The sequence below is a fragment of the Lutjanus erythropterus genome, chromosome 10, assembly GCF_056507025.1.
Source record: "Lutjanus erythropterus isolate fLutEry1 chromosome 10, fLutEry1.hap2, whole genome shotgun sequence".
Classification (NCBI taxonomy): domain Eukaryota; kingdom Metazoa; phylum Chordata; class Actinopteri; order Lutjaniformes; family Lutjanidae; genus Lutjanus; species Lutjanus erythropterus.
The window spans coordinates 31,510,615-31,533,836 of record NC_139326.1 but is presented as its reverse complement, the minus strand read 5'-3'; the positions used below and the strand labels follow the sequence as shown (position 1 = coordinate 31,533,836).

The following is a 23,222-nucleotide window of genomic DNA, read 5'->3' as shown; positions in this document are numbered from 1 at the left end:
TTGATTAACTGATTTAAAAAATGTAATTATAATTTCCTTAACTGTGCCTACACAAAGTGACACAAGGTACTCCTCTGGCACACTGGCACAAATGTTTTTTAATTATGGTGGACTGCAATGACTGACGATTTTCTATGCTGTTGTCCTCGTATTTTATCATTTTTATAGGCTACTGATATGAACCTCTCTGAAAGTTGAACTGAATATATTAGGAATATTATAGAAATCAAACTGGTGGAAACATCTTTGTTCTTTTTTTGTGTTACATGATAAAATAAAACAAAAGAGAAGGAATATAGGGGAGACTGGGGACAGTTGCAACAAATCTTATTTATCCAATCAGAAACATGCTAGAGTGATGATACTCATACTACACATGCTCAGTTGGATCCTCTCCCCTTTATGAAGACAGGAGACACGTTCAACTGCTGCTTTTTTATTTATTTATTTTTAATTTTTTTGGAAGAAAAAAAAGAAAAAAACACAATAAAACAAAACTTCTTTTGGAGCTATTAAAGTGATTTTTTGTGAGCTGTATTTTTGTTATATACTGTCCTTTTGTATGATTTAATCAAATGCTTACTTAGTTTTACAGTGTTTACTTCTTAAGTGAACAGTATGGGTGTAGGTTAATGTGTTTAGCGAGCACACAATGTTCTGTCATGGCCATTAAGGTAGGGACAGTTGCAACCCATTGTCCATAAGCAGCCATAGCAAAACAGACACAAAAATATAAACATACTCAATATACACAACTCACTGTGGGACACATAAAGGGACAATTTACCCATATACAAATCTACATATTTATAAAAGATTGTTGCATTGCAAATTGTTCAGTTCTTCTTGTCTCACACTGAAATATAGAGACTGAATAGCATCTACACAGTCAAGGTACACAGGAGGCCTATTTCTGTGCATGAAGAAGCAATGACCTGCCTGTTATTTGATACTTTATTACTATAATATCATTGTAAAATGGTGCATATTTTCAGAATTTTCATGAAATGTAATTTTTTTGTCTTTCCAATATCATGACAAATATTGATATCTGATCATGTCACAACATCAGACTTAGTCCTTTTAAATAAATATTGCGAAAGACATATCATATGTAATCACCTATAAATAGTATGGGTAATCAGAGGAAAGATTTAAGTTTAATATATTGTGATTTGGTTGGTCTGGTCCAAAGAGTCTCTGAGTAACAGAGAGAAATGCAAAAAGGGTTGCAACCGTCCCCAGTCTCCCCTACAATAATGGTTTATAAAATGGACCCACTCTAGATTAACATTAATACATTTGGCAGATATTTACAAACAGAAATTAGTATGTTTTTTATCTAGAGAGAAAACAAGAAATACTATGGAAATAGAAATAAATAGAAAGAAAAAAAGTCTGCCCTCCGTAGTTCCCTTCGTAGGGCTCTACTGCGGATTTCCTTCAAGTTCTCAGATGTCAGACACTCAGGGGGCTCATGTTGCCTTCTTCCTCCTCCTCCTCCTCCTCCTCTTCGGAAACGGGATGTGATGTAAATACACAGCAACTTTTTTTTTTTTGTTCCCTCTCTCTGGAGTGTGCAGATCTTCTTCTTCCAACACATTGCTGAAGGAAAAACTAGAAGAAGAAGAAGAAATATATAAAAGAAGAGAAACACGGCGGACAGTAAACCACCAGACAGATCAAGACTCCGTCACTTTTCTCCACCATGATCCTGTGAGCTCCTCCGTCTGTCTCCGACAACAAACTCTGTCTCCGACCTGCTGTCCGGACTGGACCTCGAGAGAAAAAAAAAAACGGATCAACCCGGAGAGAAGCTCGCTGCTGTTGTGGATCCGGAGGGAACCCGCGGACAGGTAAACAGCTGACACTTTCTATCTGTGGGCTTATAAAAGAGGAGAGTGAAAGAGGAAAGTGAAGCCGGGCGGAGAGTTCAGACTGTCTGTCTGTCTGTCTGGAAACTTTGACTGCATGACAACAGAGCTGAGAGCTGCTGCTGCTGCAGACTGAGGCCTACAGCTCAGATCATATCTGACATCTGTTATCTGCAGGAGAAATGAGCCAATAAAAGTTCACTGATTAAACAAATTACACTACCAACTCTAATCACAAGATAAACTACAGGAAAAAAACATAAAACTGCAACATCAGGTTTACAGAAATCTTCCATGTGCAAATTGGATCACTGTAGGAATATTAAAGTGATAGTATAACAGATATAATAGGATAAACTCACCGTCACCTTAAAAGACAGAATATTAAAATATTGTCATGACCAGGATACTTGATCAGAGGTTTAATTAGTAGATAAAATCCTATAAAATGCAATACAGCTGTCATAGAGATCATAGAGAGAAGCATGGATGCACTGTCAGTTAATGTATTTTAAAAGAACTGTAGTGTTGTGTCTTGTAAGAGGTGTATATTCTAACAGGAGTGAGAAAGTCACTACAAAGCGGATCAGAAATAATAAATGAATGAGTATTAGTGTGAAATCTGGTAGATGAATAATATTTCCTAATTACTTCTGACACATTTAATAAATATAATGTAGATCAGCTGCTTTAAACTCATTGTGGTGCATCACAATGAGAATACATGAATACATTATACTATTACAGGAAATGTGAATACACTGAACTGTGATGGAGTGAATAAAAAATGTTTATAGAACACACTAGAGCACTAATTGTTTAGTTCTTCCCAGAACAATTTTAATAATCTTTGTATCGTTTAAGTCATTTTTCAAATGAAATGCCAAATATTTGACAGTTCCAGGTTCTCAAATGTGAGAATTTGCTGTTTTTTCTTGTCTTACATTATACTAAATAAAATACTTGGGCTGGTTTGGACCTGTAGGTCGCACAGAACAAGACATTTGCTGATCTCAACATTAGCTCTCAGAAACTGTGATGGGTACTATCAACGATTTCTCACCAAATACACAATAAACCAAGACAATAATCAGCAAATTAGTTGATAATGAAAATAATCTTTAATTGTAGCTCTTTAATGAAGAGATAAAAAAATACAGTAAAAAGCTTTTTATCCTAAAATATAGATAAAATAAAAATTAGGACCATACTCTCTAACTATATGTGTTGTTGTGCCCAGCAATATTCTGTTTATTGGATGTGTAAATTAAGGAGATAATGTTAAGTTTTGTTCTGTAAGGTGCTGGGTTGAACTTCTTACAGGCATCATAGCATTATGGAAATGAACACAGAGCAAATAATCATCATAAATACTGATAGCAGCAACAACAAATATTACTGTGGCAACAAAGCAGAAATTAAAACAATAAAACTAAAAAGTCTCAGAGTAAGACAGAATGGATGACTTTACAGTATTTTAATTTAATCTGTGATTTGTTAATTATTGACTCAATAGAGACAGGAAATAGTCAACAAATTCAAGTCTCTTCAACATTAAGTTTTTACAGTTTACAGTATCAAACCTGCTGGACGGTCTAATCACTGTGGAGTGTGCATGTTCTCCTGACCGAGTTTCCTCCGGGTGCTCCAGCTTCCTCCCTCACTCCAAAGACATGCAGGTTAGGTTAATGCGTCAATAAAGTGAGGTCACCAATTAGCAGGTTTGGTTGACTGGTGAATTAAACTGTAGCCCTGTGATTGACTGGTGACCTCGAGCACTGCTCCAGATTAAACTATCTGACAGTATATAAAGTAGGTAAAAAGAGCTCAACCTGAAACATCTACAGCAGTAAAATGCAACAGACACAATATGAATCCAAAAACATCAGATATAATAGTAATACACTTACGGGGACTATTTCTCTGCAGAATTACTTTTACTTTAAATAATTTAAGTAAATTTACTACATTCTTCTACTGAAGTAAAAATGCAGGATGCCATATATACTTTTCTTTAATTAAAATATCTATATACTACTACTGCTAATACTGCATAATCAATACTACATTTGAGGTGAACACAGACATGATTCAGTAGACACCTACCAGCCAATCAGAGAGCAGGATAATATGTTATGGCTGAAATTTTTGGTTGGTACATAATTGTTCAGTCTGCAGTGTTCTCATAAGCTCTGTGTGTGTGTGTGTGTGTGTGTGTGTGTGTGTGTGTGTGTGTGTGTGTGTGTGTGTGTGTGTGTCAGTGTGTTGCTGACCTCTTGACCTCCTGTGAGGTGTATTAGGGATCATGTTTGGGTTATTTTTATGCTCACAGCTTAGTCAGCTCAGTTTACAAGGACAAACTAACTGCTGACAGCAGAGTTTCAACCCTCTAAACACAAACTTCTCCCATCAGTCTCTTCTCTCTTCTTTACTCTGACTTTTTTTTTTATCTCACCAGCCTCACTTCATTAGTCCTTTAGGACAATGTAGAGAGATTAAAAATGGAAATAAATTTCAATATCAACTGATGTTCAGCAGAAATCCCTCAGTTACAACACTTTTGTTCAGTTCTGTGAATCTTGACACTAGTCCCAACTCAAAATAATGCACTAGCTTTTTTTTTCAGAGCTTTCAACCACATGGTTGTTCTGATACCAGTACCAGTATCAAAAATGCCTTCAATACTGCCTAAAATGCTGGGTTGGGTATTGGAGAGTATGTGAGTGTCAGCACTGATCCAGTATCATGTATATATTAGCCCTGAAATGCAACCATGCTTCTTCCCAGCAGTGTCCCATGCATTTTAAAACATCAACAACAATAGTCAAGTTTTGCAGAGAATCTCATGATTTACAGAATGGAATATAAAAGAAATTAAATTGTGACTTTACTGACTTGTAAAATTATCTCTTGAATTGATAAACACCATGTGCGTCTCAACCTTTATATCTATATTTCCAAGCGAATCAGTGTAACTCACTGTACCTGTTGTTAAAACATCTTAAAAATATATCCTGTGATAATAAAATTCCCTGGTGCGTAGTTAAGAGGGGGGCTGAAACCAGTGTCTTTTTGAACACACTGGTATCAGATCTGTGCTCAGTATTGTGCCATATGCAAAGTTTGGGTATTGGAATTGGTACCAGGAAGAAAAAACTTGTATCAGAGTATATCTAGTTTTCATCCTCTAGAGGACTTATTTCTGTTGTCATGGAGATAGATGTGTTGACCTGCAAGCTCAATGCCAGGAAACTACTTCTTTTCCTTGGCTCGATAGCTGTTTTGATTCTGTCCATAGCTCTTTAAGACTTTTCTTCCATGTCGGTTTAAATGTTAAGGATCAAAGTTCATTGCAGACTTTGGATAAACTGCTGCCCTATTAATGTTGAAGTTATTACCTATAATAGTCAATTAGTCAACTGAAAGAAAATTGGCAAATCTGCAGCTTATGCTGGCCGACAAGGGCAAACGTGTGGCATGTACAGACAGAGGCGGCATACACAGAAATGCACTGCATATAAAAAAACAAGTGCAAAAGGAAAATGCTGCATATCCAGTCATACAATGGAAGAAAGAAAAAGAAAAAAAAAGAATACGTACCTATATATACGTATATGCAGCGCCTTTCTGTGTACGCTGCATGTTTGCCCTTGTCGGCCACCGCAGCAGCTATGATTATGAATTAATTGTTTCTCAATCCCAAATGCCAAACATCCTTTGGTTTTAGTCATGTCACGTGAGAATTTGCTTCTGTTCTTTTCTTTATATCACAGTAATCTGAATATCTTTGATTCTTCAAACATTTGAATATTTTACTTTGCGCTCTAGGTTAAACTATTAATTGAAATAATAATTAAAGAAAAAATAAGTTCTGACTGCCAGTAATCAAAGTCATTGGTGACTGATTGTAAGAGCCCCCCTGCAGGTATATTTAACAGCTTCATGTTTGTGGTATGAAGCAGTAAAAAGCTGATTTATAGGCTCTTGAACAGACTGTGAGAGCAGCCTGGAGCTACAGAGAGTCTCAAAGTGATTTCACAACAGCGGCAGTTCAGTGTTTGGCTCAGACTGTGAGAGCTGACAGCTCTGTTCACTCACAAAACAAACCCAAAACAAAGAAACAGGAGATATATTGTTTCGCCCTGCTGCCACTCAGCCATGCAGGGATCATTCAGACAGATGAAGTATAGTAGTTTTTTTTCTTTTCATCACTCCGTCCGTAGGTCATTTGGTTGTCAGGGTGTATCCACAGCGTATGATTGGGTGAAGTGTAGTATTGTATTTGTATAGTCCTGTGACTGAGAGAAGAACAACCAGCATGAAACCAGGTCCAGGACTCTCCTGCTGCTGCTGTCAGGTTTATATTTCCTCACAAACTCACATGATGTCTGTTGTTCTGTTCAAGACAAGAAAGGCACAGTTACACCTCAGTCGGCATTTGTCTTTGACCATCAAACCTCCGTTGAGGTGAACCACAGTGGGTTTGTCCTCGTGTTTGTGTCCTGGGGGTGAAAAAAAGGCCTCTGAAGAAGAGAGTTCCTTCTCGTAAAATGAACAAATCATGTTCCCAAACATTACCAGCGCTAACAGAACCTTTATAGCTTCATAATCCAAAACTCATGATTGACCATTCATTAGGCCCCTCCTCCTTGGACAGCAAATGTCCAATCATAGATTAGCAACCATAACTAGGCATCACAGACAATTTTTTCCAGACTTTACTGATGTTTTACTGATGTATAATGTATTATTGCTGTATCTGTGTAAAACGTGAGATGAAAACGGGTGAGAAGCTGCAGCCTTCATCCACTGACAAACTCAAACCTTAACTGTATTACTGTATTAACCACCAGACCAACAACTACACTGCTCACCTACTCAATAAACAACAGTAACAGTAAAAAATAAATCTAAATTATTGCAGCTTTCAGAGCTGTCTTGCACTTATAGAATATTCAGTACAAATGCAGTCACCTCCTTAAAGGATATTTATACATCATAATCAACATTAGATTAGAAACCTTAATATTACTGATCATTTGTCTTCCACATTTGATTTTTAAAAAGCAAAGACAAAGGCTTCACAAAGACCACAAACATGAGCAATGTCTTATTAAAAGTTGCATTAAAATTTATGCATGTCAAAGCAGAATAATAATAAGATGTCCTATGCCTTGTTCTGTAAACTTTGGCATGTAACCTACTTATTAAATTTGCAGATAGAAAGCTGGGGACAGTCACACCATAGCCAGCCTCTGTGCCCTCAGTGAACTCTGAGACGGCTTCGAATACTAAAAGTTTACAAGATGACATCAAGCTGTCTTTAGGAATCTCAGCGCAGTGAGCGCTCTTGCTTTCCAATAAAAGATAATTCATCCCATCCCAATATCAATATGGTATTGGATCCAGATCTCTTCTAAAATCTCTCCAGCTCAACCTGGAGCCAATCAAGTGATCTTATGCCAAAGATTGATCTATTTGAGAGACTTGAATCATGCAGCAGATAGACAGGAAAACGTGAAGACACTATCCTCCTTCCAGTAAAGTCCTTCAGACGTTTAGATAAACATTTCCAAAGACATTTAACCTCAGGTCATTAAGTCATCATATGAAGTCCCTATTATCAGAGTGATCTGAGTTATGATGCTCTCATGAGGACTTTTTATATAAACACCACTTGAGCCACGCTGTTAAACACAGACACTTACAGGAAACAGTCAAAATGGCTTCTGGAGACTTGTGTGCAGATAGTAGCTGTGGTTCGAGTGGAAGCAGCAGATTACAGATGAGTGTAAATGAGCGAGTGTGTGTCGAGTTTCCATCTGCCGAGCCACAGCCAGCGGCTCATTAAACCATTAAAAAAACCACACAGAGGATCTGTTCAAGGCACATGAAACTGAGAGGAATAACACTGAACATGGCTGCTGCTGAGGGGAGGCGATACAGAACAACATGATCTGGTTCAACAGCCAGAACTTTATTTAAATCACTTATAATGAGGAGTTATAACCAAGGTAACCACCTGTGTAGATTTACTGCAGGGACGACTGGCTCTGATATTTAGATTCTGATTATGGGGCTCTGTCAGTTACAATGGAGACATCAAAATTGTGCAAGAAAAGCTTCAGCATGTAAAAGAAACCTCTTCTGCACTCACTTGTTTTCATGCAGTGATTACAAGTTGCTGAATCACCATTGTCTTCGTGAAGCGAAGCTGCACTTTTGGACGCTGGAGTCACAAATGTGGTGACTTGAGGCCTGACTCCACAAAATCAAAAAAATACTTGTAATTTCACTTGGACTTTGACTTGAAAATACCTTCTCCTATGCCCGAACATTAAAAAGTATGGTATTTAAAAAGTGTAATTCCAAGAATCATTTCATTTTCATGTATTTCCTATTTATTTCCCAATTATTCTCAGCAAGTGAACCTTTAATTTCCCAGATAAACTTTGTTTGATTCAATCTGACAGCTTCCAATCAAGTTGTAGGAGAGAATCATGAAGAGCTTATGTTTCCTTACTGAGCTCCTGTTAGAAAAGAAATGATACCAAAGATAATTTCATTTGCATACAAAACCATGTGGTGGTCTACAGAAATGAACTGCAGTACACAAAACATGCAGGTTGAAAATTAAAGTAGAAAATGCAACTATTTACAGCTTTGTGACTGAGGTGGAGGCCTTTCTGTGCACAGTTTGCATAAAAACATGCAGGTTAGCTGAGTTAGAAACTGGGCTGTAGGTGTGAATGTGGTTTTCTCTTAATTAAACCAATTTCTATTTTCTTGTGTAAGGCTTCAGGATTATGTGGAAATTGATGAAATCTCCCTCTTGTCCATGCTTGTCTTGTTACAAATAGATATGCAGTGTCCAAAGGAAAGAGGGAAAGAGACAGAGGGTCAAATTTTTAAAAATCTAATATATCCTAATAAATAGACCTGCAAAGTGCGCACAGGACGGGATCACAGCTGTCAGATCATCTTAGACAGATCAGTCACATGTGTCTGCTTGTTTGTTAGAATCCAGAAAAACAAGGATTAAACAGTTATGATCTATAACATACAAAATGAATAAGACATTGTATCTGACCAGTCCAACCTGGGAAAAAAAAAGGTATGTGCGCTTATGTTCTGGTTAGATATACCCGTTGGATAACCATGGATGTAACAATGCCTCTCCTCTCAACTGCAATAAAGAATCATAAAGTACAACATAATTTCAAAGTGCTTCAGTGTAAAATATAACCAGTTACATATCTGCATGACATTTATGGTTTATTTAATGTATCACTTTTTGCAGACATTAATGTAAAATAAATATTCACATTTATTAATATTTTCACTTGAAACCTTCTTTGGAGAGGCCCTGCTGTCTCCATATATAGCGCTCTCTCTCATGCGTGCTGTCACTCCTTGAACCATGAGATCTGTTTCCTTGCTTAAAAATCTTTTTCTGCCACCTCTTGCTTCTTAAAGGTGTTGAGAACCGACTTTCTGATTGGTTTGTTGTATGTTCGGCCCAAACTTACCCATGAATTAATCAAGGCACTTGGGCACAGCTGATAAGTGTATCCTGCTGTGCACTACTGGCACAGGGGGCGGAACAGGGCAGGATACCCCTGCGGCTCATGCGCGAGATGGCATAGGTAGCTTTGGATACGACAATAATAAATGTTTCTTTAAAGTTGATTCTTTCGTTGTCCGTCTTCACTGTTGTACACAAGTGTTCGTTTAGAGTCATGCAGCTTCACTTTGTGTCTGCTCAGTGATTTGTGATTCCTTATAGAGAATCCAGAGACAGATGAGCTCTGCGGCCTCCACCCACCACTGACAGAGTTATGATACTCCACATACCTGTGTGTGTGTGTGTGTGTGTGTGTACTGAGATATTCATGTCCTCGGGGTTCATATTAGGCATCCAGCGGCACAGTCTTGGGTGACACCTTCAACGTCAGAGTAGTTAACTGGAAAGATTTAAAGTCTCATTCTGAAATCCAGAAGAAAGTAAAGTTAAAGGGATAGTTTGGATCATTTCATGTAGAGACAGACACTCTTTTCTGACCAGAAACCGCTGTCATATAAGCCAAATACTGCTTTTTCCAAAGCAAACAAACTCCATGGGCAAAATCAGTCATTTTACATATGAACGCTGGAGCTGCTGCCTCAATCTGGTAGTTTTTTGTGTTATTGTGGGACTTTGGTGAATCTGGATTTACCTTTTAAAACGCTGGAGTCACACAATAACACACATTACACATTAACAGATGGAAGCAGCAGTAGACCAGCAAGAACTGCCCTCTGTTTGGATAATGGTGAAAAAGTTTAAATAACACTCAATATTCAGGTCAAATTCTTCAGTAATACAAACTTTATGTCCTCTGTAAATCATAAAACTGGGCTAAACATTTCCACATTCACGTTTTCACGTGCGTTTGATAGCCTTAACCTTGACTGCGGTGTCGTCTGTCAGTTCAAAGCTCTACATGTTAAATCAAGCGCTCCTCACATTCTTCAGATACCAGCCACTCTTTTTAAACCATCTGCTGCTCTGCTCCAGATCAGACCTCCTATCGGTCACCTGCTCTAAGGTTACATTTGCATTCTGGGCATTTTGCTGATACACGTGTACTTTCACCTACAGTGTACTACAGGAGTGAAAGCTGACACGTCCTCTTGGAAGTGCTGAACTGACAGAGAGCAACGGATAGGACTCCATCACACTCAGCAGATGGCTTTCAGTGGATATAAAGTGTTACGTAGTGTTTGAGGAAAACTTAAAATATATTTACATTAAATGCTTCTCTGGTGCCAGAGTTCTGATGAGCTATTAATGTGCAAAAATATTCTAAATATTGTGACTTTTTCTGTTATAGTTTGCTGTTGATGACCAGCTGGGAGTCTTTACTGCCTCGCAGTGTGTCATTACAGGCGTCTGGACCCAACTGAGCAACTGAGCTCTCTCCCTCTCTATGTTTGTGTGTGTGTGTGAGTGTGTGAGTCAGCCCTCTGCTCAGCCTCTGAGTGTGTTTTTCATTGTTTATTGTATTGCATAATCAGTGCTGCAGCTACAGAAAGGCTTTGTTCTGACTGAAAACGGCACTAAAAGACACTGGTGTGGTTGTGTTACCGCAGGTACAGGTGAGAGGATGGAATATAAACCAGGAAGTCCAGGTTTAGATCATAGATCCATGGTCCATTTACACAAGTGTCCTCAGCATGTTATGCTTTCTGTATGAGCCTGGAGCAGCTTGCTTCCTACGACTGCTAATTTCACTTGAGCTAAAACTAACAGAAGAAAGACATACATCACCTTTTCTTTGAAAGCTCAGTAAGTGTTTTGGAACTGATGATACTGATTCTTGAGGTTTTGCAAGTCAGATTCTTTCTCATTCTTGCTTGATATATGACTTCAGTTGCTCAACAGTCTGGGGTCTCTGTTGTCGTATTTTTGTGCTTCATATTGCACCACACATTTTCAATGGGAGACAGGTCTGGACTGCAGGCAAGGCCAGTCTGGTACCCAAACTCTTTTTCCAATAAAGGCACACTGTTATAAGACATGCAGAATGTGTCTTGGCATTATCTTGCTGAAATAAGCAGGGGTGTCTCCAAAAAAGACATTCCCTAGACGGCATCATATGTAGCCTGTCTCATTGAACGGGAGCCCTGAGTGATGAACAGTCACTGTGTTACTCAAGACCTTGTATCTCCCACTCCCTCCTTATCATGTCTTAAAGTCATAAGAATGGAGTAGTAACGGATATTTTATTTAATAATTAGGTATTGTGATAATATGTCTGTTGTACATCAGAGGGTTGGACAATATAGTTTTGATGCAGAAAAACACACAGCATTTCTGTTTTGACAAGATGACAGCTGTAAAAGATAAAGTCACTGAACAAAGCGTGTTTGGGTCACTGTTCGTGATGCATTCACTGAACATGCTACATGAACGTACTAGACAGTGAACAGAATGTACTAGACAGCGAATGGGATTCCTAAGTGATACACAGCCGCTAGGCAGCTCCAGCCCGCCCCTCTCTGTCTCATCTTCCCTCCTTATCAAGGAAGTTTTGGGAAAATAACCATAATAGTAGTGTAAGAATGGGTGGCTGAGACACTTTCACTGCGAGGGAACGGTGCACGTTCCACGATTTGGGTATTCAGCGTTGGTTTTCGATCTTGCCCCTTATATGCAGATTTCTCCTGATTGTAGACGGTGAAATCACTAAACTCCTTCCAGTTTTGTGTTGAGAAATGTTGTTCTTAAACTGTTGGACTCGTTTGCCCGTGCACATTTTCACAAAGTGGTGAACCTCACCCTGTCCATGCTTGAGAACAACTGAGCCTTTCAAGGATTCCCCTTTAATACCCATTCCTTGTTCTGTCACCTGGTATCAGTTAACCTGTTTGTTCCACACAGGTGTTTTTTGAGCTTTCCACCACTTCCCCAGTCTGTTGTTGCTCGTATCCCAACTTTTTTGAATCGTGTTGCAGGTATCAAATTCAGTATGAGTGTATATTTACTAAAAACAAAGTTTATCAGCTTCAACATTATATATCTCTTCTTTGTACTGTCTGCCAATAGAGATGGAAAAGGGTTTGCAGGTCATTGCATTCTGTTGTTATTTACATTTTACACACTGTCATAACTTTATTGGAATTTTTATGCTAGAATTTGATATTTAATAAGTTTTTATGTTTAAGATGGATCCAGCAAAAGGTCTTATATTTCTCCTCTATACTGTTCTATTGTGTGTTCTGCTGTTCTGTTTTGTTCTCAGTGAACTCTGTCTCATTCACCCCTCAACCAGGGAGAGAGCGAGAGACATGCAGATTCCTGTGTGTAACAGTAAGAGAGAGAGCGAGAGAGAGAGGGGGAGAGAGAGAGCGAAAGAGAGCGAGGCATGTGGATTCCTGTGTGTTTGTGTGAGCAAGAGACATAGGCACAGGCAGAGGGAGAGAGAGAGCTCTGGGTTGCGTTGAATGTTAGGAATGTTGAGGCTTTTGGCTGCAGTTTGTTCTGACGGAGGGAGGAGGAGATAATGGAGGAGGGAGGAGGAGAGAGGAGGGACAGAATGAGAGGAAAAGGAGGACAGAGGGAGGAGATAAGGAGGGAGGGAGGAAGGGAGAAGGAGATAAAGAAGGAGAAGACAAAGGAGAGGAAGCAAACATGGAGGAGAAGCAAAGCAGAAGATAATGAAAACACTTTAAGAGTTCATATCGTTACCCAGGATGCAACTACTGTTGTTTGAAGTATTTAATGCATGAAATATTTCAATGTTTGATTATGTACGGGGCTGTCATTGTTTCACAGGCATCATGCCACTTCATTTCACATGTTATCTGATTTTTAAATGCTTCACACAGCAGCAGCTTCAGTCCTTCATCAGTGGATGTGTTCAGGCACCTAGTGCTGTGTAGGATAATTGTATTGTGGCAGCATTTAGAGCCTATAGAGACCATTTAGTTAAATAGTGCGCACATATGACAGAAGGAAATGGTCTAAAAACTTAAATCAAGGTTTAGCTTAACATGTATATAACACAAGTGAGGATTCAAAAGAATCTGCCACATAGGGATGAAGGACAGAGGACACACTTTATGCTCTGCTTTGCGCCAGACTTTGGCAAAGCTCATTTCGATCAATTTTTAATTCAGAATTTAAAATGTGACACAGTTACAGACTAGAACACTCATTGATTTTTACAAAAAATTTAAGTGATCACCATAGCAAATGTTTAAGATGAATAAATATTATTAACATGATCTGTATTATTCCTTCACTCTTCCTTAGATCCAGGGCTGCTTTATCATTATTGACCAGGCTAATTATAGCTGATATTTTTGGGAATGTCACATATTCAACTAAAATGCTTACAAACCTTCTCTGATTATTAATTTTGTATTAGTAGGCCATAAGCTAACCCTTAGAACAATAGGCAAGCTATATATTGTATATAACATTACCTATTATTAGCCTTGTCAGTCATGTTAAAGCAGCCTCAGGTCTAAATAAAAGGAAGCGAGAAGGAATAATGCAGATTTTGTAAGCAATATTTATTCTATAAAAAATTTATTCTAAACTTAAGTTGACTTGCCATGAGCCCTGTAAAGGATGTTCATAATCATTTTTGGATGCTATTTGGACACTAACAGCAAATAGATGAATGTACACATTTAGCAAAATGAGTCAGTAAGTTATTCTGTTTTATTGCCAATTAAACTGTCAGTTATCTTCTCGATTAATTGATTAGTTGTTTGGACTACAAAATCAGTGTTTCCCAAAGCCCAAGATGATGTCTACCAATGTCTTGTTTTTCCAACAACCCAAAGATATTTAGTTTACTGTCTGAGAGAAGTAAACCAGAAAATATTCACACTTAAGAAGCTGGAAAAAGAAAATTTTGACTTTTTTCCAAAAAAAAAAAAAAAAAAAAAAAAGCCAATATGTTGAATTGCAGTGTGTTTCTCCGTGCATCTGCCAGAAGCTTCAGTAGAACTGGTACCAACATCTGGCAAAAAGCAGAGCAGTAGAACAATGGTTGATGATGTAATGGCCCGTCTTTATTTTTCAATATCCTTGCAGAGGACGGGTACAATCAGTGCTCTGAAAGAACGCAGGATACACGAGGTAGCCATCATACAGACAGCAAAGTATAGTGGGAAGCAAGTATATCGCAATCCTAAGAAAGGGGGTCAAGCTGTCTAACTTTGCCATCGGAGTCTGCGGTTTGGTCACGGTTCATGGCTACAGTCTTTCCCAACATTAACCAACTAGTTTCAGTTGCATCAGAAAACAGCCGTACAAATCGTATTTGAAATGGTTCTGAGAAGCGCTGTCAAATCTGTTTTGTTGTTTAGGTATGAGGGCTTGTTGCCATAATGTATACAATCTGATCAGCAGGGTTAAATTCTCTAAACTCACTACGCAGCTGTTTCATTTCCATCCACAGTTTCTGCCTCAAAAATCCTGAAAAAGTCCAACAGGACACAGTTTGTAATGAAGTTGGATTTGCTTTTGTAACAGTTTCTTGGTGTTGATCCTCAGTTGTTAAACTGGAACAGATAAAATGTCACACTAGGAAAAAAAGTATTCTGTCTTTTTCTTTCTCTGTCCGTCTGTCTGTTTCTCCTGGTCTCGTTCTTTTTCTCTTAATGTTTTTTACTGTGTCTGTCTCACTCTCAATGTTTTTTTCCCTCTGTGTCTCTCTCTCTCCGGTCATGTGATTTTGCTGTAGAGATGAGCAACAGTGCAGGAATCTGAGCTGCAGCCAGCACATTACATAAAGCTCTCTCCCTCACTCTAAATAAAAAGTGCAGCGCTGCGTTCTCCTGCGGCTCCATGAAGTGAATGAATTCACTTCCTGAAGGCAGAACAGAGAACGACGTCAGAACAGAAAGATTGTTTCAAGAACTGGCAGCTTTTAACTGAGTCTTTACAGGTCTGTAGTCAGCCTGCTCCCAGCTGAACAGTGTGGATGTGAATAATGTGGATGATGTGTAACTCAGGCTGTGATCAGAGAGCTGCTGCTGCAGCTTCTAATCAGATTGTTGTGTCCTGTCTGTAACTCCAGTCTCTATTCAAAAACGCACAAACCAACATCGCCCTGGAAAATGATGAAACTTCACACTAACTTCAGCCCTGTGTGTGACTTTCAGTGCAGCTTGTGCACGCCTGCTCGCGTTAATGGAGTTGAATCCTCCAGTGTATTTTGTTTGTTGATCGTATGACATGATCAGGCCCCCTGACAGATGTTGAGTATAACAGTTGCTGTCTTTTATTCTGTTAAGTGCGTCACTGATGTGTGTTTTTATTTGCTTGAAGCAGAGTGCTCATTGAGAAGAGAAAGAGAAATGATGTTTGTGGTGATGTTAGGGGTCATGAAGTCCCTGATCACCTCTGTGAGTCATGCAACTTGTGAGAAAGATAGTGAAACTTGATTGGTTGAGGTCCAGGATCTAGTCTGCCATGTCTCTTTGTCTTAGTAAAAAAAAGTCATATTGAAATTATTTAGACAGATATTGTAATTGCAACATGATTCATGAGTAATGGGAATGAATGAATTAAAAACGCAACGATGTGTCATTTGTACCAAACAAACATGTTATTTTACATCTGGAGAATAAGGTTGAGGCCTTAGGAGACTTGGATTACGTCAGATGAGCAGTGTGGAGGCATTTTATGTTTTTTCGGTTGTTTTTTACGTTTGAAATCTGGCCACCATTCACTTCAACTGTTAGGGAGATTCTGCAGCGCTGTTTTCCTGTGAAACCCCAGCAGGGTTTTGTGGACTAAAAGACTCAATCCGACCTTCAATCTGCATTAGGGTGAGTAGATAATGACTGAATTTTCATTTTGGGGTGAGCTGTCCCTTCAAGTTCCAGTGTCTCAAATGCCGCTGAAGGTAATTAGCTCTGAAGACTCAGGCTTGCTTAAGGTGGACTGACATTTAAGGTTGACCAGCTATTCTCATTGTAGAGTCGAGCCGCTGCTCCAAGTTTAGTTGAGCTGTGAAAGCAGTAGTGCAGTGTGTGCACAGTTTAGGCTAGGATGAATAAACAACAACTCCCAAGAGTTTAGCCCCAAAGTTAGCACCAACTTCAGTACAGGCTCATTTAAGGTGGACTGACTTTTAAGGTGGATCAGACCACCTATTCTCATTTCAGACAGCTGGACCTAACATGTTTTTGGGCTGGAATTCTGTTGCACTCCTAAATCAACATGTCATGTCTTCTGCTGCTCAACTTGATTTTGGATTAGATTTTATTATTTCTATAGTAAAAACTTGAAGTTCAAACAGTAATGTAACGCCACGTGAAGTCTTGTTTTTGCTGACCTCCAGTGGTTTAGTTTCTCTCTCTGCTGCTGTGATGTACAGGTGTACATCAGGATCTGGTGACATCACTGTTAGGTGTGGTTACAGGTGAAACAGAGCAAATTTCCAGCCAACCAAACTATACTGTCAAGCACCAAATCATACCAAAAGTTATCTCAGGGAATCTTTCATATGGAGCTGATCTAGACTGTATTCTTTATATACAGTGACCCAACAGTTTCCATCGAAAATCACTGCGCGGAAAAACTTCTGTCCGAGGGCAAACAGGTTTGAAACTTTCAACCAGAGAGAGCGGGAAAACACTGCTCTTCAGCTCAGCCCGCTGTTGATTTACTCTCTAAGCTCTGTATGTCTCTCTCCGCTTTTCCCTTCCGTCAATTGTTCTGCCCTCCACCTTTTCTCCGTCTCTTTCCTCTCCTGCCTCGACTTCATCTCCCTCCTCCTCCTCCTCTCTGTGTGTTTTCTCTCTTCTGTTTCTTCATTTCCCTTCGTATCCAGTCCGTCCTCAGCCTCACCCTGCAGTCTTTCTCCGCTCTGTGCTCACGTCTTCTTCTTTGTTTCTCCCTCTCCATTTTTTCTTTCTCCCCCCTCTCTGTCTGTCTCTCTGTGTCTCTCCAGCTGTTTCCTGCAGTGATTTGATGTCCCTCATTTTGAAACAGAAACTCGACAGCCTGCAAACTCTACAGAGTATAAAAACAGAGAGAAAACTATGTATTCTTTCAGTATATTTATCTGTTGAATACTTCATTTGACAGAAAATACTTTTTTACTGTGTGTGTGTGTGTGTGTGTGTGTGTGTGTGTGTGTGTGCATGTGTGTGCATGCATGTGTGTATTTCAGTGTTGCGTAACCTGTATGAGTGGGCTGCTGTTTGTGTCCAGTATTTATAAACTGCTCCACTCCAACAGCACTAACATTGTGAAATCACTCTCACACACACACACACACACACACACACACACACACACACACACACACACACACACACACACACACACACACACACACACACACTCTCTCAGTGCTTTTGTAAATGAAGTTAGGAGTCATTCAGACTGATCCTGGTTCATCCATCCTGTCGAACACTGACAGTTTTACAGACAGTTGACCTCCTGCAGTGGAAACAAGTTCAGATGCTGGAATTCGTAAGGATTTCTGTGGAGGACACTGCAGTTATCTGTGTATACAGTATGTAGGTCAGGATAGTTCACAGTTTGAACAGATACCTACTGAATTTTCATCCCTTTTTTAATGCACTGTTGTGAGATCAGTACTCAGTATCAGCCAATACACGACTTCAGGTATTGGAATCTATATCAGGAAGGAAAAAATGGCGTTGGAACATCTCTATCCTGCATTTGGTACAAGTGAGATTTGCAAACAAACAATTGGTCTATTTCTCTACCAATCAACACATCAATATCACTATTTGTATTAACAAAATATGTTGTCACACTTGGTTGTATAACCCTGTTTTGCATTTGAGCATCATTTCTGGTCATGTCCCATTCTCCCTAAGGGGAAATGAGTTAGTTGCCCGTTATTTATTGGTTATGATGCATCATGTTGTTTCCCAAGATGGTCCTGCCTCGTCCCACCTCGCTGTGCTGTGATTTGTCTTTGTGATTGCCAGAAAGGCTTTCTAATGTTGTGAAGGGTCCATTGTAATCTCTTTCTACCTAATCAAGTGGTTTTGGTGCATAAACTTGATCAAACTGCAAATATAAGTCAAAAAAAGTCAACAGTGTGTGTGTTATTTATTATTGATGATGAGGCTGTTGTGAGCTCATTGTTGCCGTGATTAGTTAGTTGTGTTACTGTTGCTCTCATATCTGACATGTTGTAGTAAAATATATCTTTTACCAGCTATTTATAGGTTTACATGAAATCTGTATAACATTAATAATTAATGATTAGAAATTGATTGAAAATAAAATTAAATAAATTAGAATTAATTATTAAAAACACTAAAAATTGATTATTAAAAATTAAAGGTTATAACGTAATTAATATTGTGCAAAAATACTCTGATTGGTTGACAGGTGTCTGTAAAAACAAATGATTGACTAAAATCCCTGTTAGAGAATAATAGTTAAATCTCCTCAAAGATGTGTTTCTATACAATCATTACATAGTATTAAAATGACAACAAACAAATTGTGAAAAACAGATGATGATTTGAACACACCCCAGCTGGTTTTCCTTTGGTATTTTGGAATAACTAATGTCTCAGGTGTCTGAGGTTTCCCATTTCAACTTAATGTTTTTTCCACATCAGACTATATATTTTCCTCAGTAAAACGACAATCACCAACCACAGTCCTATAAATCGTTATTATTTTTCTTCTTATTATTGTTATAAATCAAATATCCTCACATCTTAAACATTTCTCTCTTCCTGTCTCTCTCTTTCCCTTTTTCTCAGAGATGTAGCGTGTGTGTTGGTGTGATCGGCGGACCATCATGCACCTCTTCCTGCTGCTGATCCTTCAAACCACAGCAGCCTTTGGACAGATCGACCCTGGTACACTCAGACACACACACACACATATAATTCTATACTTGTGAGGACACAAAACATTCTCTAGTCCATAACTCTCACTAAAGTCTGAAAACTCAAACAACCGTTTGAAGGAGTGAGGGAAGAATAAAATGTCTTTATTTTCATAGTGTAACACTTTTTACACAGAGAATAAACACACAGACAGTGAAAATGGTGTTATGGTTAATTGTGATTGTTTTATATGCGTGTGTGTTTTCAGCACATTGTCGCTATGCCTTGGGCATGGAGGATGGACGGATTAAAGATGATGACATCACAGCATCCAGCCAATGGTACGAGACCACGGGACCTCAGTACGCCAGGTCAGTGTGACTTAAGAGTGATGTGTTTCATTAATAAGACGTGTAAGGGATAATGTACAGTGAGCAGGTCATTATTGTGAAATAAACCCCGACAAGATGACGCAAGATCCACAATAATGACCTGCTCACTGTACATTATCCTGCTTATTACATGGTTCCTTGCCAAAAAAACACAAAATATTAATTTTAAAATTATTTTATCAATTTAAAGATCATCTCATTGCTCCTCCAGAGTATATGATTAGGACTGCATACATAGCAACGGCCTGCTCTTCATAGCAAGGGTCTGTTATACATAGCAACAGTCTGTGGTAAAGAAATAACAGCCCTTAGAATGTTGTAATTGACCAATCAGAGTCGAGAATTTAACAAAGCCATGTAATAAAAATAGATGTTGATTTGCTCCTGAACTGGTCCTGATTTGAGCTGATTGGTCACTAGAAAACGTGACTCCAAATAACTCATCAAATATGCTTCAGAATTCACTCAGGACATTTTGTGTGTTTGCAGGTTGAATCGTGAGGAAGGAGACGGAGCCTGGTGTCCTGAGGGACAGCTAGAGCCTTCAGACAGTCAGTACCTACAGGTTTGTGTCTTCTCAGTGCTTCAAAGAAAGAAACTATCCCATACATGTCCAATGCCTGTGAGGATTCTCAGTTATCCAGGTCAGAGGCGATCTAGAGGGAAAAACATCCTCGGAAATCTCCAGCAAGTCCAGTCGCCTTTGAGGAGGCGCTTTAATCAATCTGAAGTTAGGATGTGTGATGCTGCAGTCAGTGAAACTGAAAAGTAATTAGAGTTCACAGTGGAGTTTAGGAATGTCAATTAGTGAATGTTCTGGGTGTAATTCAACCTTAATTAAGGAATAATGTATTTAAGTGCCATGTTCAGAAATCTAGACACATTTTATGTGATCGTGCGACTGCCTGTCGAGTTTATGCTTCACTAGATTGAATCCCTCAGAGTAAATGTGGATTGATAGATTTATAGAGACAGAGGCAGAGCAAATAATACACATCTAAAATAATTTTCAAAATCTGAGTTGTTTTTTGGGCTGAATTGGTACTTCTCCGGTGTTTGTAGTCCTACTCAAATCAAAAACACTTCAAAATAGTTTAATTTGGCCACAACATTTAATGAATCCATTTTCATAAATTATCATTTGCTGTGCAGGTTCAAGTACTGTCCAACAAACTGAAAAACAAAAAAGCATAAAAGAAAAAGTTCACCTGCTTTTGATAAATGTAATTGACTTTTTTAGCATTCCAGTGTTTTGTTTCTCAAAATGGACATTAAAACCAGTTTTTGCAGACTTGCACAAGCTTATCAGGAGGATTTCAGCCTTGTATTAAACTATGATCTCACTCAGCAAAGTGTTTGCAACAACATATGAGATGATCAGTCATCTCTGTCTAATGTCTAAAGTACATGTTATTGTGGCTAAAGTGATATTTAAAAGACTGATTGTTTTGTTGAAAAGATGATTTTTTAAGGAGATTAATGTAGGGAGTTATATAACTAATGTACAAACCAGGGCTGAGATGATTTCTTCAGAAATTTGAGTGACTCAATCACTAAAGATGCCAATTCTTTGTATCAAAGTTGTGTTTATAGTAATGGTGCAACAGAACAACAGTTTGGCACCACTTTTTAAAGTTATTAGTCCCTAAATCCTGATGTAGAGTTGCAGTGAAAAATAAATATTTCAATTTTTAAAAGTCGTCACTTCTGGCTCTGTCGAGTGAAATCCTGTCCAGTCATGTAACTGTGAATCAGGGCATGCTGTGATCATGAAAATAAATCATTAGATTGTGGTGTGTATTGTAACAATGGCGATGTCTGTTGCCTTCACTTTGACTGTCAGCTCGCTCACCTGAGCAGCTGTGGTCTCTTGTCTGTGTGTGACGCAGGCCTCAGTGTTGATTGGCTGTTACTCATGACAACTAACCAATCAGTTAGTGCTGTGGGTGGGACAAGGAGTGAGATTGTAGTATTATTATGTATTTTGTACAAGTATAGGGCATAATTATCTATTATATGTACTATAATACTATACTATAAAACGATAGAATGTAGTATTAGTATTATAATGTCTGATATTATTTGTTTATGAGATTTTTCTAAAAAGAAAACAAATAAATTGTTCATTTTAAGAGACATATTTTATTTTCTCTTTTGTATATTTATTGTCACTCTTTAATAAAGTAAAAGTATTTCTTATCCGCTTGATTGATGGAATAACTGGTAATAATAACTGGTTTTCAATTACTAAAATACTTGATCGCTTTAAAGAATATGCCCAAAGATAGACTTCTGACTTCTCTGAATCATCTGTCGATGAACCCAAGACCTAGTCTTTAGGTTCTTGGTGTGTCACATGACTTGACAGCAACTTGTTGATGTGTTGTTCAGGTGGATCTGGGCAGGCTGACCTTCCTGACGGTGGTGGGGACTCAGGGACGATATGCCAGGAACTCTGGGAATGAGTTTGCCCGAGCTTACCGTCTCAACTACAGCAGGGACGGCCTGCTGTGGAAGTCTTGGAGGAACCGGCTGGGAAACAAGGTGAGTAACCCAAATATTTGACTGCAGAGGTTAGACAAAGAACTGCGGGTCAGGACCGTCTGGAAGGGAGATTGGAATTTGAGGGACAAATGAGGCAGGAAGACAGAAAATCTGGAGCGGAAACAATGTGAGGGAGTGATAGAACAGAGCGATGGAGGAAAGAATGGGAGAAAAGAAAAGAAAATGCCGCTTCTGGTCATTCACACTCAAATCGGAGGAAATGACATTTACACACCAGCTTCCTGTTGGCCTTCGAGGTCCCCGGCAGCTCCAGCAACAACATTAGGAACGCGATTTAAACACCAGGTCATGCTTTTGTCTGAGGCTGATAGACTGAACTGTTCCCTCCCTCACATCCAAGTGGGAACTTCCCACAACCACCACAGATTATTCACAGTCTGGCAGAAACAGATGAAATTTATCAAGATAAGTTTTTATTTTAAGATATTGCGCCAGAAAACATCCACTGATTGAGGGACTGATTCCTGCAGCTGGTGGCCCAACAAAACCAGCAAACAATAGGGGACAGTTTAGATGATGTTTGATCTATCACATAAAAAAGGAGACATGCCATATACTGACTTTTCCAACAACGCTACAGCCAGCAAGTTCTCCTTAGATCATTTCCATTCTAGACCAGAACTGTTTTGTTTTTTTTGTTTAAAGTTTTACATTTGTAAGAGTTACAATAAATGCCAAATGCCAAATGAGTAAGTGTCTGTTGATAAGAAATCATTACTAATCTTTTAGAAGGAGTAGGTGACTATAAAGGTTAAATTGTGCAATATGTTAGTGCAGTCTGGCAGGCAGTAAGACAGCCAGTCACTGATCTCCAACTCCAGAGTATTTTCAGAGCAGTTGGCTTTTGTTTTCAGAATAATTGGCTTACAATTACGTTGATAGACAATTGGGAGTTATAAACTGCTGATCTGCTTCCAGCGAAGGAGTCGTCATCGCTTGTCAGTGTCAAAGGCAACCTGCTTCAAACATTGATCATACAGGTTATTAAATAGGGATTCAAGCTATTTAAGATACTTTCTATGGTCCCAACTCATGATTTGAAGAAGAAGAAGAAGAC

General features: G+C 38.7%; 1 protein-coding gene across 1 annotated transcript in view; it reads left to right on the top strand.

The window, feature by feature from the left end:
- The first annotated feature begins 1,508 nt into the window (after positions 1-1,508).
- The window catches only part of ddr2l (discoidin domain receptor family, member 2, like), a 35,755-nt gene continuing 14,041 nt past the window's right edge, over positions 1,509-23,222 (top strand). Inside the window, exons 1-5 of the mRNA XM_084729047.1 lie at positions 1,509-1,856; positions 19,140-19,238; positions 19,477-19,579; positions 20,090-20,165; positions 21,992-22,144. Coding sequence (XP_084585173.1) covers positions 19,178-19,238; positions 19,477-19,579; positions 20,090-20,165; positions 21,992-22,144 — 393 coding nt within the window. The 5' untranslated portion in view covers positions 1,509-1,856; positions 19,140-19,177. The remainder of the gene's footprint in view (positions 1,857-19,139; positions 19,239-19,476; positions 19,580-20,089; positions 20,166-21,991; positions 22,145-23,222) is intronic.